Here is a 16,593-nt window from a genome sequence, read left to right on the forward strand (position 1 = left end):
CCCCCGCGCCTCCCCTCCTGCCCCCGGGCCCAGCCCCCTGCGCCCCGCCGCCTCCCCGCGCAGACCCCGCCCCGCCCCGGCCGGCTCCCGGCGGGGCCCCGCGCGGGGCCACGTGTGCGGCTCCCGGGCAGGGAGGAGGCCCCGCGCCCTCTCATTTAAATGTCCCGCTCGGCCGGGGCCGCTCTCTGCGCAGGGACGGGAGCGACCGCGCTGTGAGGCAGGAGGCGCCCAGCGGAGCCCGCCCGCGCCTCGCTCCCCGCCCGCCCTGCCCCGCGCCCCGTCCGCAGCCGCCGGGCAGCGCCTCGCACAGGGCACCCTCTCCCCGGGGTAAGGCGGGGGCGGGCGGCGAGGGTCGGGTGCCTGTGCCCGGGGCTCCCCCTCGGCCATTTCCTGGAGGTGCCCCAGTGAGGGGGCAGGCGAGGGGGAGGTGGGGAGGTCCCGGCCCTATCCGACCCCCCCCCCCAATGCACCCCGCATCCGACCCCGGCGGACTCCGCTCGGGTCCCCCCGCCCGGCGATGAGGGCCACCGCCGCCCGCGCGTCCGGAGCCCTTTGTGGGGCTGGGGAGCTGCAGCTGCTGCCGCCTTCGCCTTTGTGAGGCAGTGACCTGCCCCCCCTAACCCTCTGCCTTTCCCTCCTCCTAAGGTCGGAGCCAGCCTCACCCCGTCCCATCCAGGCACCATGCGCAAGGAGAGGTGAGTCTCTCTCCCCAGCCCCCTGCAGGGCGTGTGGGGGGTGGAGGTGGGGTAGGCCACGATCTCCATTAGGCAGATCCCAGAGGAGACTCCCTCGAGGGGTTTATGGCCCTGTATCTCTCTTTCTTGGCAGTGACTACGTGGATGAGAAGGTTCCCCCCAAGGGTGAGGGTGCTGCTGATCTTGCCATGCGAGCCCGAAAGAGGAAAGCTGATGTGGCCACTGTAAGTACAAAATGGCTCACTTTGATCCTCTAGGGCTAAGTCCTGCTCTGTCATTCCAGTGTAAATGTGGATTCTCTTTGCTGAACTGTTTGGACCATGGCCTCTGTTGCCCTTGCTGGATTGTGAATGTCCATGTGGCATTTGGAGTGTACACTAACTGGGTCAAGTGCTGTGCTCTGTCACACGGGCGTAATGTGCCCGGAGCAACAACTGGATTTACACCAGTATGATTCAGAGTGGCAGAGTTTGGCCTGGAGTCTGTATTCTTGTTAGCACATGGCTCTCTTTTCTCCCCCCCCCCCCCCCTGTAGTTCTTACAGGATCCTGATGAAGAAATTGCTAAAATGGAAATGAACAAGAAAAAGCAATATGAAAGCCAGGTAATTGATTTGGCTGTGGATACATAGTTACTGATACTACTGTAATTTTTTTAATTTATATAGTTTTCTTGGAATGTAGAGCATTTCATCAACTCTGTACCTACATCACCACTAGCATGCTGCATGGTAATGGGGGAGGGGAGACTTTTGTCCAGGGACACTAAGAGAAACCCCCTTCCAATTTACACAAGGTGACATGGGATCTTTAACATTCTCATAAAACAGATGAGGTCTGTCCGAATTCTTGTGGTATTACTATAGCATGACTAAATATCCTGGTTTGCATGGGCTTCATGTATTAAGGCCTTAATTTTGCATGGGTAGATAGCCGCACAGAACCCCATTTACTTCATTAGAGAGTTAGGACACATGTCCTATCCACTTCCATATAACTGGCAGTTTGGACCCTCTTGCAGCTGTCTCCCTACTTTAAATATGAATGTGGAAAAGAGGACATCTGTATTCCTCCTACAGCCCATTAATGGTTTGTTGTTGCTGTGACACTGAATGTTTTCTGAGTGCCAAAAAATCAAAAAGTGCACAGTTAGGATTTGGAAATTTTATGTTATATACTAGGGGATGTACACTTCCGTGGCATTGCTGGGACTGAAGCTTCTAGGTAAGGCATAGTAATCCCTATAAAGGCACTAGGGGTTGTTCAGATAGACAGCAGTAACTGGCCTAGGAGGGGTAGAGATTAGGAGGAGAAACAATGTCCTTAGCAGGCAGTGCTAGCTTTCTAAATCTCCCTGTGATAATATTAAGATAACTTAATTTTGATTTTTAACCCTTAGTATTCTAAACTTCATTTGTTTGTTCCATTCTTCCATTCCACTTCCATTCTTCCTTTGTTCCACAAACTTGGGTATGCTATCAGTTACTGCCCCACACTTTCATACACAATATGAGATGTGTACTGAGTTTGTGAGGTTTCACTCACTGTACACCTTTAAGGTATGTGCAGATTAAATTTGGCTGAGGCATGAAGAAATAGAATATACATACATGCTCTTCCTTGTTAGGATTTGAGCTAATTAATGCATATGTAGGAGGATATTTAAACTACAAAAGTCATGAGTGGGGAATACAGTACCCTGTTCATTCAGTAATAGGGTTACTTATGCATAGGGCCCTACCAAATTCACAGCCATGAAAAACACGTCACGGACTGTGAAATCTGGTCTTTTGTGTGCTTTTATCCTATACTATACAGATTTCACTGTGGAGACCAGTGTTTCTCATATTGGGGGTCTTGAGGCAAAAAGGAGTTGTGGGGGAGGGGCACAAGGCTATTTTAGGGGGGTTGTGGTATTGCTACCCTTACTTCTGTGCTGCCTTCAGAGCAGGGCGGCCAGAGAGTGGTGGCTGTTGTCCGGGTACGCAGCTCTGAGGGCAGCACCCTGCCAGCAGCAATGCAGAAGTGAGGGTGGCAATCCCATACCATGCCATCATTTACTGCTTCGCTACTGCCTTCAGAGCTGGGTGGCCGGACAGCAGTGGCTGCTGAATGAGGGCCTAGCTTTGCAGGCAGCAGTGCAGAAGTAAGGGTGGCAATACCATACCGTGCCATCCTGGCAGTGGCTCTGCCTCAGAGCTAGGCTTCAGCCCACCAACCGCCTCTCTCCAGCTGCCAAGCTCTGAAGGGAGCACTGCTGCCAGCAGCAATGCAGAAGTAAAGGTAGAAGTAGTACAATCCCCCCTATAATAACCTTGCGACCCCCCCACAACTCCTTTTTGGGTCAGGACCCCTACAATTACAACACAGTGAATTTCAGTTTTAAATAGCTGAAATGATTAAATTTATTCTTTTAAAAATCCTATGACCGTGAAATTGACCAAAATGGACCGTGAATTTGGTAGGGCCCTACTTATGCATAATGCGGTGCATCTAACCAGAAGTGGCAACTGCAAATTTGAAGACTGAAGTGCTACATAACAGATGGACATCATTGTTTGGAATGGTCTCTGCTTGTTGCAACCACATATACTAGTTATCACTCAACATATTAAGCAGGGCTCAAATGGTGAGCATTTAATGAGGGGATCTCTTCTTCCCGTCTGTCTTCCTTTTATGCAGTATATTAAACTAATTTCTCACTTTTGACAAGGGGGAGCTGTCTGTCCTTCATTAGAATTCCTTTTCTCCACCCTCCCTAAAAAGCATCCCTCAATTTGAGGTTTTTTTTAAAATATATATTACACAGTAGCTACTTACTAATAAGCTCTAATAACATGTACCCAGATATTTATCCCCTCTCCCCAAAATGGCAGTAGAAAGAAAGTTGAAATGTTTAGCATAAAATGCTCTTACTGTAACTCTTCTTATTCCAGAACTAGAAATGGAATTACAGTCCTGTCTTAACATGAGAATTAGATTTTTTTAAAATAGATGCTGGGACAATTCCTTCATGAATGATTGATGTATTGAAATACAGTTAAAGCACCAATTCCTGAAGTGTAAATTAAAGACTTAGCTTTCTGTAAACCCACTTGGTGTTGATAAGGCCCTGCAACTCTGTAGTTCATAAATAAGAGGTACCTGAGTATCAGTCTGTACATTGAGAGGATTCTGTGGATACTTTGTTATAACAGTTATCCTTTGACAAATCCATGAAGCTAACATTTGGTTGCACAGCAGCAGCTCTTTGGTATGTGGTGTGACACAAGCTATTCTCTGATATAAATTGCCATAGGCCACTAATGAGACTGTGTGCAGTTCCACCAGGAGTAGAGCAAGCTTGTTGATTGCTAGCGAGAAAGCAAGATGGTGCACAATAATAGCATAGCAAACTTCAATGTGCAAGTAGCCTTAAATCCTGTGCAACATACACTGCATTACATAAATACATTGCATTAAATAAACTATTGTATACTAGTTGAAGCTCCATTTTGCTCCATGTATAAAGTATCACTCTCACATCCCACTTATGGCATGTTAATACCCAATTCATTAGTTTGTTTCTGTTGAACGTACGGCCCGAGCTTTTAATTAGGATGATGTTACCCTGTATGTGATGAAAGGGTGGTTATATCAGGCTGATGGAAGCTGAGTACTGCAGGAATTTTGTATTTGGTTTTGAAGTAAGATAACGGGCACTGTTCTCAATTCTCATCCTGATTTTGGTCGTAACTAACATGAGTGCTGATACATTAGCAGGATGTTTTGTGAAACAAAGGTCCTTTAAACTGAAATTATTTTTTCACACAACCTACCAAAGGGAGACCCGGATGATGAGCTTAGTCCACATAATTTATAACCAAGATAACGTTGGCTACTATCAAATTTAGGGTTGGGAATTGGAGCATGAATCACAATGATCCCGTCCCTTGTCTGACTTCTTTAACATTTCTCTTCATTTTTTGAAGCTGGCTGGTAGAACTGTCTTGTCTATCTTTCCTGTGCCATAATACTTGACTCTAGTGCAGTGGTTCTCAACCTACTTATCACTGTGGGCCACATCCAATACTGCCTGTATGGCTCTGAGGATGTTGATTGGGTCACAAGCGGCCCATGGGCCCGCAGGTTGAGAACCACGGCCTAGTGCCTTCAGTGAATGAAACTAACTAGAATTACATTGTGTCACTTTCTGTAGGCAAATTGCAGGAGAACAGCATTATTCCTAACATGGCTTCAGGCACTAGTTGCTAGCACATGCTGGGTTTTGCGGAGTTGGGGAGGGCTAAGTTTATATCCCTCTTTCTCTTCCGATCCCACCTTCATGTTTGGTAACTTCAGCTTCAATGCTGATGATCCATCCAACCTTTTGCTTCTTATATCCTCTTTCCCTCAGTAGTTCTGAGTCAACCTCCTACATACAGCCGTGGTCTAGACTTTATTTGGTGCTGTACATTGCTGCTTGTTCACTCATGGCTAGATTTCTTCATTCTTCATCTGCCTTTGCTGTTTTTTTGTTTTGTTTTTGTGTTTTGTGTGTGTCCTATTACCGCGAAGCCATTAACTTTCTTGAGTTCTCAAACTCCTCCTTCCTGTTGATATAGATAGCAGCATATAAATAAAATACAGGTTTTTTACTGCAGCCATCATAGAAGTATCTGAGCCTTGCCAAAGAACTTCTTGGACCTCACATATAAAACCACTCCTCTTCCACACTAGATTCTTTGGCTTCCCTTTCTTGCTGAATCCTGGTCTTGGCTTACATCCCACTCCTGCTCCAGCATTGCAGAGTGCCTTTGGAGGAGCCCACGAACCATAGGATTTCCTTTGCTACACTGCCAAGATTTTCAGCTGCACCTGCCATCCTGGATACAAGGGTGGGGTCCCTGCAGAGGAGCCGATTGCAGCTCCAGGATTTGGGGACTAGTTACTTTATGCAAACCTAAACTAAGCTTGGCAAAAATTGAACTAGTTTTTCTACCTAAGCCTTTGCCCATTTCCCCCTCCCCCCCACAAATGGCAACTTGACAATCCACTCAGTTGATGTAATACAACTTTTTTGATACATTTCCTCATCTGAAATTGGTGCTGTCACAAAATCTGTAGCTGTCTCCATCTCCCCTGCAAAAACCCTTATCTAAGCAATAATAATCCCTCACTTCAATGATTATAACCTCTTCCTCCTCACTAGCTTGCTAGATGGTCATCTTGCTTCTTTTTAGCCTATTTAAAATGCTGCCTCTTAAGATAATGTATCTTGCTTGCTGCTCTGACCACACCTAGCCCCTCACCTATCATTTCACTCTTAAACATCATTTTGCTCTTAAATCTTAGAGGTCCTCTCGTTCCAATCCTGTTGAGTTTTACTTATTTTTTTATTTAAAAACACCCGCTGTACTTCAGTGCACTGATGAATTGCATTGCCTTTTGTTGTTTCCCTTTGCCCTCATTTTGTCTACATGTTTAGATTGTGAGCTCTCTGGGGCAGGGACCTTGTCTTTCTGAGGTGCCAAGCATGTGCCACGTTATACAGAAAGTATATAATTCTCCTTCCTTAACTCTTATCCAAACCACAGTCTGTTTGATTAACTGCACTCAAAGGACCGTCGTCCATGCCTGCCATGTAATTGGAGAACTAGATGTACCTAAAATGTAACTTAGAGGAAGGACAAAAAATTAAGTTAAGTGCTGATGTGACATTTTAAACTTTCAGTTCATAGGGAATCTACTGTCGTCTTACTCTGAATGATACATCTTTCCCCCCAGTTAAATAGTAACACAAACCGCACTGGGATCTTGGACATAGCTGTGCACATGCCTGTGATAGATTTGCATGCACAATTTCTCCTTTTTGAAGAGGAAAACTGCCTAGCTTTTTCAGGCAGTGGCTCAAATAGTACAAAGCAATTTTCACTATGAATAAACCAAAACGTGGTTATGAGCATTCTGAATCTAGTGCTGGAAAGTGTTAGTTGTGACAAAGGCAGACTAAAAACCCAGGTTTGGAACTGATTCATAAGTCTTCTTATTTTTAACTTGTAAAACAAGTGTTTTCTATTTAAAGCAGGTTGAGGACTTGCTGAAGCTTTTTGACCCTGCCACTGATACAAATTGCATTCCTTTTTCAGTAAGATGGCTGCCTCCAGTACTAGGTCAAATGCCAAGTTTTAGTTAGAATAAAAATAAATGTGTTTATTCATGGTGATAGGATTTTCTTTCTTTGTGAACTTTCAGAACATTGGGCTAAGCAAAATGGGTTCTGTCTTTCTTTAGGAACTGGGGTGATAACTTTATAGTAAAGTCTTGCTTTTTTAAAATTTAGTTTGCCAAGATAAGCCTTCTTTAAAGAAAAGTAGCATTAGGTCTGTGTTCTGTTCCAAATACATAAATAACAAGTTATAATAGCTGGAATGTCAGGTGTCTACCATTTGCAGATTTGTTAGTAACCTATTCTGTATATGAATGGACTAGCTATTATGAGTTTTAGTTCTTTTCTAAGAGGGAACATCCTAGGGCAAATAAAATGTATACAAAGTCATTTTCATATATCTGAAGTGATAGCAAAATGTTAGCTTTCTGCTTAACCAACTTCACAAGATGAGCAGTCAATAACCTCTGAATCTTGAAAGACAAAACAAAATCAGCATTCCTTCTCTGCTGTGTTCATTACCAAGGACATTTTGCACAAAAGCAGCCTCTTTGTCTGGGAATCTCATTTGCTTATTCCTCACCTGAGTCCTAATCCTTGATTGTCGTCTTAGCATATGTGCAACATGCCTCATGTGGCACGTGACCAGCATTCATCACTGAATTTGGTCTGCTGGCATTGGATCATTAGTGCCTGGCCCAGGCCAGGGAATCTGGCTGGGATTGTGATGCCATAAACGAAAGGATTCGAACTTCAGGTGGGGAATAAGCGATGCGACTCCCAGACAAAAATCGTATTTTCACACAAAATCTCCTTCTATCCAAAACATTGCAACAGAACTCTTTATAGAGAACACTTGTCTTTCTGTGGGACATCTGTGACCCTTCAATTCCAAAATATGAAAGGTAAATGACTTGTTTTAAGCTCAGCAATTGAAAGTCTTTCTTCGTGTGAAAATGCACCTTTCAACTTGTTCTGAATTTTAGCTGCCTACAGGAGTGATCACCTCTCTGAACTAGTGTGTCTTGTGTGGAGTCTGTGTGCATTAATAGCCCTAGAAACTATAAAACCAGTTATAGTGCAACATTTTTTTCTTTCCTTTAATAGCCATCTTGGAATAAGGATGTCCAGAAAAGTCCCCATATGCTGATTCCCACACCAGATAAAGATGAGCCAGTTAATATTGGCTTTTCTCATTTTGTACACCTCAGACTTAGTCCATCTAGAACTTCACCGCTACCAATTCTGGGGTAATTGTATTTCATTCCCCCTTCTTTGTCTGTCCCATTCACCACTTAACAGTTGATACTTAACATGTTTATATTTTTTCCTTAGCTGGGCAAATAGAGATGATGTTTGGAAAAACATGCTAAACAAAGAACAGACGTATGTGAGAGAGAAACATTATATGCAAAAGCACCCTCTCTTGCAACCTAAAATGCGAACAATTCTTCTAGACTGGCTGATGGAGGTGAGCTTTGCTGTTCTTGCTAACAATTTATGTGTGCTGTAGGTAGGTATAGAGATGCCCTGAATAACATGAATTTTTCTAAATACCTAGTATGATCTGATTTTCATGCACTTTACATAATGCATACAGCACCAGAATATTAGTGGAACTTGTTTACTCAGTGCACATCTAAGAAATTTTACCAGAGTGTTGGCACCAAATATGTAGAATTTAATGGTTCCAAGTTTCAAGTGTGCAGTTTGATAACTTCATATCTAATATAAGGATAGTTTATCAAACTTATACTCAGTGAATGTGAATGCCTACTTCTGCCTGGAACTTACATGAAATGTTTTATTTCAGCATTTTGTGTTCTAGACTAAAGCAAAACAAATGAAGATGAAATTATGGTGGAGGGGAAGTGATGGTGTGTGTAGAGAAGTTGGGAACCCTGATGTAATGCTTAATGTGTCATAATTCTAATAGTTTCAGCGTATACTATGTGATCTGCAACTGTTTCTAACATGATAATCTTAGAATTGAAAAGATGCTATTTTTAAACATTCTTGTTGCACAGTATCTTCCTGTTGGCCACCTACTGGCTTAGAAGACTGAAGAGTTCTTCTCAGTCACAACCAACTTGTGAGAATTTTTTTTTCCGTTACGAACTGTGGGGAGGCTACATATTTTTGAAAATGAAGACCTGATGCTCTGGTCTTGTAACATGCATGCTTTCCCGTGTGTGTGTGTGTGTGTGTGGTTTTTTTGTTGGTTGTTTTGTTTTACACACTACAGCCTTGTCCCAGCAATGTAAGTGCCATACTACACTGACATAACTCCACTTACATAAGCGCTCTCATGGCAGTGTAGTTAAGGCAATGCAGTGTCTGTGCAGACATTGTGTGAAAATTGACAAGAAAGCCAGGCAGTTAGAGCCCAGCTTCCTCTGGCTCCCCACTCCCAGTTGGGCTACTGCCCAAAGGCTCCCTGCTTAAGGAGCCGAGAAGCCTGGATAGCTGCTCTTCCACTTCTGACTGGGAGCAGGGAGGGAAGAGCCTGGGGGGCAGCTGGGCACCGAGCAGAGAGCTGCATGAAGCTGAGAGCCCTGGCTCTCATCCCCTCATGCTGCCCCTCTTCAGCTGGCATCAGCCACCGCAGTAATTATTAGGATTGAAGGGTCACAGATGTCCCATGGAAAGACATCACTGCGGTGGCTGTAAGTTGACCTACCATAGGTCAACTTACAGCTGTAGTGTGGACATGACACCACCCTTCTTACCCCATATTTGATTTCAGCTCTTTTTATATTAAAACTACTGTATGAAATATCCCTAGATTTGTCTTATTAAATGTTATACGCTGCTTGAGACAAAACCCCCATTGTAGGTACATGAGTTGGTTTGATACCTAAAAGGACTTGTATGTACTCTGCTTTCCTTATGAATATGCATTACTGTTTATCTCTTGCAGGTTTGTGAGGTCTACAAACTTCACAGAGAGACTTTTTACTTGGCACAAGATTTCTTTGATCGGTTTATGGCAACACAACAAAATGTTGTAAAAACACTGTTGCAGCTTATTGGCATTTCATCTTTATTCATAGCTGCAAAGCTTGAGGTAAAAGTCTTTAGCTTCTACCTAAACATAAGTGGCTTGGAAATGCTTGCTGCTTTTCTGTGCTGGGTACATCTTTGCTTTATGGAAGTCATTGAGGGGAAAAGAATTTTTGGAGGAGTTTGTAGGAAGAAAGAAGACTCCACTCTTGCTACAATTCCCCTCTGGCCCATTTTACCCTATATAAGGTTACACCAGAATATGCCATTCCTTTGTACTCCTAGGAAATTCAAAAACTGAGGTGAAGTTAGTTACCTTGGGTTTTAAGGTTGGTCGCTGGATACAGAGACCACTTCTAAGTACTCTACCAATAAAGAACATAACTGACATTGGAACAAGATGACCTAACTCAGGAGTTATCCCTCAATTGTTTGAATAACTCAACTATTAAAATAAGTGACTTTCTCTTGGCTTTAACTCTTAAAGGTGAAGATGAATAGAAATCTCTGGAATGCATTTGATTCTTTGAGGTATTCTTTGGCACACATCCTTGCTCCGCTTCTAAATCATAAGGCCTCATGAGATATTTATTTTAAGTGTGAGTAAGGTAAAGTTTATACCTGTCAATTGAGTGGAAGGGTTGGGGAAGCCAACTTGTCTGAAAAAACAGATATGTTAAAAGAGCATTTAAATTGTTAAGCTAAATTGGGGCTAATGTCTGTTTCTTCCTCTCCCCACTGCCTCTTTTAACAAGCCAGATTTAGACCAAATATATCCCATAACCTCTAGAGATACATCCTCATACCACATCTGCATTGGGCACCAGGTTTATAATCTTAGATTTGGGAAATTAGAATAGGTCATTGGCCGTGTTGTTCCTAATATTTCTTCTAGAGGGCTAATCCTCTTGTAATGTGACACAAAAATAGACACACACCCCCCCCCCCGCTAAGATTGGAACCTGGCCCCTAGAAAATGGGGTGGCACACTTTTTTTTTTTTTTTGGTTTTTTTTTTTTAAAGGCTGAATAAACATTTTTAGGAATATGCAGGTGTTATCTCTCCATGTATGCAGTAGGAATACAGAGGCGAATTTGTGAGGTGGTGGAATAACTGACATGAAGATCTTGATATGAGCTCTGAGAACATGCATTGTATCCCTTGCAGTCAAACTCTATTTTGGACTTGGACTGATAAATCAAAAATGGAAAACGAAGACTATGAACAAGAAATTTGCTTTTTGGGAAGCCATTTTTTATCACTGCCATGATTCATGAGAGTCAACAAACACTTGGGCTCCCATGAGATTTTAAAAATAAAAGGAGTACTAGTGGCACCTTAGAGACTAACCAATTTATTTGAGCATAAGCTTTCGTGAGCTACAGCTCCACACTGCATTTAGCCGTATGGAGTGGAGCTGTAGCTCACGAAAGCTTATGCTCAAATACATTTGTTAGTCTCTAAGGTGCCACTAGTACTCCTTTTCTTTTTGCGAATACAGACTAATACGGCTGCTACTCTGAAACATGAGATTTTAGTTTTACACAACTTGAAATGTTCAGTTTTTTTACATGTGGAATATCTACATTCTACTTGACTTATATTTTTGATCTTTTATCTTTCAGGAAATCTATCCACCAAAGTTGCACCAGTTTGCTTATGTTACAGATGGAGCTTGTGCAGAAGATGAAATCCTCAGCATGGAATTGATCATTATGAAGGTAGTTATAAAATTGTATTGTTTACATTTCTGTAAGGACCAAAACATGGTGTGATCAACTTCAGCAGAGATCTGCAATTAGTGTTGTAATATTCTGGTAGAGTAATATTTTTCCTGTAGTTAAAACTAGTGCCTTATAAGATGTAGAAATTTGCATACTTCTCAAATGTTACAGATAAAGTGGCTTGGTTAGGTTTTTTTTGCTTGGGAAAGTTCAGTTTCACTGGGAAAAAGAACATTGTTTTCTTTGCACTGCTACCATAAATGGGAATGCAGTCTCCCACCAACACTAGGTAATGATGTAAAGAGTAAGATGCATATTCTAATAACATTTTCGATAACATTTTTGTCAATTTTATATCTGTCTTTTTTAGGCTCTTAATTGGAACTTAAATCCACTGACAGTTGTATCGTGGCTAAATATTTACATGCAAGTTGCATATCTAAATGAGCTTTATGAGGTGTTGCTGCCACAATATCCCCAGCAAATCTTTGTACAGATAGCAGAGGTAAGGGTGACTTCATCCCCAAACTCCATGCATCTCATGTTAAGACTTCTCATTTGTAATATGAGATTGTCACATGTTAGGAATCTGTCTTCTCCCTGTGTAGCTTTTGGATCTCTGTGTGCTCGATATTGGCTGCTTGGAATATACATATGGAGTACTTGCTGCTTCTGCTTTGTACCACTTCTCCTCATCTGAACTGATGCAGAAGGTTTCGGGTAATTAACGCTTTCTAATCGCAAATATTTGTCTGACAAGTAAGTTAACCTAAAGCTCACATAAGTATCTTTACCTTCCAGGTTATGACTGGTATGATATAGAAGAGTGTGTAAAATGGATGGTTCCATTTGCTATCGCTATCAGGGAAGCAGGAAGCTCCAAACTCAAGCACTTCAGAGGCATAGCTTCTGAAGATTTGCACAATATACAAACACATATAAACAGCTTGGATTTGCTGGTATGTTTTTTTTTTTAAAAAAAATCTTCACTTTATGTAATCTCTAGAGGCAAAAACTATATATTCTCTTGCAGAGTATAGGAATTTCAAGGCTTTTTTAAAATTTGTGACCTGATAGAGCAGGGTGGGCAAACTTTTTGGCCTGAGGGCCGCATCAGGTTTTGGAAATTGTATGGAGGGCTGGTTAGGGGAGGCTGTGCCTCCTCAAACAGCCAGGTGTGCCCCCACCCCCCTGGGACTTCTGCCCCATTCACCTCCCATGCTCCCTGTCCCCTACCTGCCCCCTGCCACCCCATCCAACACCTCCTCTCATTCCTGACTGCCCCCCGGGACCCCTGCCCCATTCAACCGCCCCTTCTCCCTGTCCCCTGACTGCCCGCCTCCCTCCTTCCTGACTGCCCGCCTCCCGAAACCTCTGCCCCCATTCAACCCCCCTTTTCCCTGCCCTCTGACCACCCTGACCTCTGTCCACACCCCCGCCCCTTGACCACCACCCCAAACTCCCCTGCCCTCTCTCCAGTCCCCCTGCTCCCTGCCCCCTTACCTCGCTGCCTGGAGCACCGGTGGCTGGCAGCACTACAGCCCCGCCGCCCGGCTGGAGCCAGCCACACCACCGTGCAGTGAGAGCACTGGGTCAGGCCGGGCTCTGCAGCTGCACTGCCCCAGGACCTCGTCGCCCAGAGCATTGCACCGGCGGCGCAGTGAGCTAAAGTTGCAGGAGGAGGGGAAACAGCAGGGGAGGAGCCAGGGGCTCGCCTCCTGAGCCAAGGGCTCAGGGGCCAGGCAGGAGTGGCCCGCAGGCCATAGTTTGCCCACCTCTGCGATAGAGCAAATTCAGAAACTAAATGCCTTTAAAAAGTGATACCCAGTATATACTGAAGGACTTAAGAGTGCAGCTGATGACAAACTTTGAGCTTAAATTGCAAGTTCCTTTGGGCAGAGACTGTCATATTTTGTGCTGTGCCTCGCACAAAAGGGCCACTCTTCAGATTGTGGGCTCTTGGTGATGGCGTAATACACAGAGCACTTGAAAGTAATTTGTATATGTTATGTCAGAAACATACTACCGTCTTGCAAATACTTGTCAAAGAAAGAAACAAAACCTCCTCTAATTTGGTTTTCCCCTAACTTGGTATCAGCTTTGGGATGCTTCAGGTGTTGCATACTGGGCTTATTTTTTCCATAAGGATTATAGAACATAGAGCTTCCCCATTATGTTTGGAAAGATAGAATAGTCTAATTTTAGGAAAGAAAACACGTTCCCAATTTGGATGACTGCTTTTGATTTATTTTTCAATGCTTTCTTTCTCTTTTTCTTTTCTTTCTCCGCCAGTGACTAAATTCTCACTATAGGCCAGTAAGATCAATATCCCAAGGTTTGCTGGCAGTTGACTAGTTGAATAAGTCAAGCAATAATGTTTTAAGCAATTATAATATATAATAAATGTCAGAATATATTTGCTTGATGCAATTACAGCTGTATTATAAACTGGAGTTAACTTTTTATTCACTAATTCTTTTATATTAAAAAGGTTTTGATTAAAATATAGTAGATTATAAAAACACCTCTAAAGCTTAGTAGCAACTGAAATTCTGCTTTCTTACACACTTGTAAGGTCTATATCTAATAGTGGTTAAGGGAATTCAAAATGCTGCTAACTTAGATCTATCATGATTTACAGTGTCTGACTAGCAATATAATACATCTGATTACAGTAAAGTTGTTTGGTAGGTCTCAATAGGAACCTGCCAAATTGCACTCTGGACTCACGTTGATAATACTTTTAAGGCAAAGCTGCACACTGGAAAATTACCTAAATTGAAGAATTAGCGCTGCTGCGTTACTCTCAGACTTATTCTGCTATCAGTTGGTTTTTCAGAGGCAGTCTTAGCTTTGAAGCAACTTCAGTGCTATGGTGTAAGAATTTTTAAATTGATAATAAGTTGGTGAAAACAAACTAGAGAGGTTTAAATGTGTGAATGATAGCTTTGGAAAAATAATGGGCATTTAAGTAATACCTCAAGTCTTTTGCCTCTTTTATTAATATGCATGGCTGGAATATCAAAGCTGATTTTGTAACACGCTAACTTAAATATTACCTTTTTTTACTTGTTCAGGACAAAGCTCAAGCAAATCAGGCCATGTTGGCTGAGCAAAATAGGACTTCTCCTTTACCCAGTGGTGTCCTCACACCACCACAGAGTAGTAAGAAACAGTCCACTGGGCTGAAGCTGATATGACTGCAAACTGTCTACATCAGAGACAATTTAGCTGAAGTGCCTGTTTTTGCTGGTTCTGAATCCTGCTCCATTATGGAAATGCTGCCAGTGAAGTTCATAAGCTTTTATGGATTCTAAAAAAGAAACTTGCATTTTTTTGTGACAGAAGAATCTTCTATATGAAAAAGTTTTTATTAACTATTGATATTTTAAATAAATGGATCAAGTACACCAGCCACTTAAAAGAACGCCGAAGAGTGCTCCAAATGCTGCTAAGGAAGGTAATACTTGATGTGACCAACTGTTCAAAAAAAAAGGCTTGAAGTTAAAACCTGCAACTGTGTGTGTGTCTGTGTGTCTGTCTTTGGATATCCCGGGGTCATTTCACCTTGTGGGGGCAAATGGGTTTGAGAATGCTGTGGACGACTACATTTTAGAGCCTCTTTACAAGCTATTGGCTTACAACTTGATGACTTTTTAAAAACCCTTTACGTAAATGCTGCTATGTCTCTGTATATCAATTTTTAAATAAAAATGCTGTCCAAGACAGCTGGTTTTATGTGTATTTGTTGTATCCGTGTGGTAAAGGTAGCTGTTTTGAAGCAGAAAACATGGGGGAATTAAGAAAGTAAGGATATCTTCTGTTACCACCAACTGCTTCCCTGCGAACTAAGTCTCTTCTTGGATACAGAAATGTGAACATCCAGAGAATGAAGCTGTGAATGCAACTGAAAACAGGGACTATTCATACTGTGTATTTTTTTTCTCAAATATTTTGAATGACTACTTCTGGAAACTGATATTCCGCCTCCACATATTGCAGGGAGGAGGAGATGTAAACCAGCTTTTCAGTTCGTCCTGGCACTTGTTTTTCAAAATGTCAGTGAGCAGTTTCTACTGCAAATGTAATGCTGAAAATTCTGGGAGGCTTTCAGCATTACTCATGCTAGTTTCCCATAAACTACGCAGAAGCAGCATGAAACTGAGGAATGGAATACAAGTTGTTTGGGGTTTTCATTAACTTCCTGGTGTCCAAACTAAAGCTTGCTGGTAACTCTGGTGTTTGGAAGTAATTTAGCGTGTTGGGTGGGAGGGAATCTGACACAATCTAAAGCCCTAATACATTGAAAAAAGCATAGTCTTGATCAAGTGTTAAATAATGCTGCTTATGGTTAAACAATTCATTTTTATCTTCATGATGCTGTTCGGTCTCTTGAAAGATCCTTCTCTGAAAGGTTGTAAATTGGTTGTTAAAGGAACAAGTGTAAATGTCAACTGAACAATTTGGCAGCTACCAACTTGAAGTTCTTACTTCTGGCAGAGATATGACTGACAGTGAGGCCTGGACCTTATTGGAAGGAATGTTAGAAATACTCATGAGTAGTGAAAATGCATGTAGCTTAGTACTACTCTTAAATATCCTCACACTCATTTAAAACCTGAACAAAAGTATTTCAGAATTCTTACCTTGTAATTGATGAGAAATCAGTTTTTAATGCAAACCTTCCAGTCATTATTTCTAATGCTTTCTATAAAAGCTTCAGTATTAAATAATGACCACCATATACAAAACCCCCATTTGACTGTGTCATAAATATAAAGGAAGGGTAACAACCTCTATGTATGCAGTAACAGAAATCCCTCCTGGCCAGAGGTACAGAATCTCTTACTTGTAAGGGGTTAATCAGTTTGTTTAATCTGATTTGGCACCTGACCAGAAAGTCTAATAGGGAAAGAAGATACTTTCAACTCTGGGGTGGGGAGTTTTTGTTTGTGCTCTCTTTGTGGTGTGCTCTCTCTCAGGACAAAGAGAGACCAAGCAGGAAAAAAACTTCTCCTAAAAAG

The 16,593-nt window shown here is 42.4% G+C and overlaps 1 protein-coding gene across 4 annotated transcripts; it reads left to right on the forward strand.

Annotated features, from left to right (window-relative positions):
- Positions 1 to 61: 61 nt before the first annotated feature.
- Positions 62 to 15,295, forward strand: CCNE1 (cyclin E1). 4 transcript variants are annotated; one of them, XM_084644191.1, is made up of 12 exons: positions 62 to 327; positions 646 to 695; positions 829 to 919; positions 1,231 to 1,299; positions 7,950 to 8,092; positions 8,178 to 8,313; positions 9,763 to 9,909; positions 11,471 to 11,566; positions 11,940 to 12,074; positions 12,178 to 12,289; positions 12,371 to 12,528; positions 14,647 to 15,295. In XM_084644191.1, exons 2-12 carry the CDS (start codon positions 682 to 684, stop codon positions 14,767 to 14,769), a joined length of 1,224 nt encoding a protein of 407 aa, XP_084500317.1. In that variant the 5' UTR covers positions 62 to 327; positions 646 to 681; the 3' UTR covers positions 14,770 to 15,295. The 4 variants fall into 4 exon arrangements, with proteins under 4 accessions (XP_084500317.1, XP_084500319.1, XP_084500318.1 ...); XM_084644193.1 differs by lacking the exon at positions 1,231 to 1,299; XM_084644192.1 differs by lacking the exon at positions 62 to 327 and having other exon boundaries at positions 394 to 695.
- The last annotated feature ends 1,298 nt before the right edge of the window (positions 15,296 to 16,593 follow it).

The sequence above is a fragment of the Lepidochelys olivacea genome (assembly GCF_965140295.1).
Source record: "Lepidochelys olivacea isolate rLepOli2 genome assembly, chromosome: 12".
NCBI classification, from domain to species: Eukaryota; Metazoa; Chordata; order Testudines; family Cheloniidae; genus Lepidochelys; species Lepidochelys olivacea.

Bases quoted from the DNA above. Each gene is read 5' to 3' on its own strand.
- CCNE1 (XM_084644191.1), top strand. The intron at 1,300-7,949 runs GTAATTGATTTG...TTCCTTTAATAG, and splicing joins AAAAGCAATATGAAAGCCAG to CCATCTTGGAATAAGGATGT. The intron at 12,290-12,370 runs GTAATTAACGCT...TTTACCTTCCAG, and splicing joins ACTGATGCAGAAGGTTTCGG to GTTATGACTGGTATGATATA.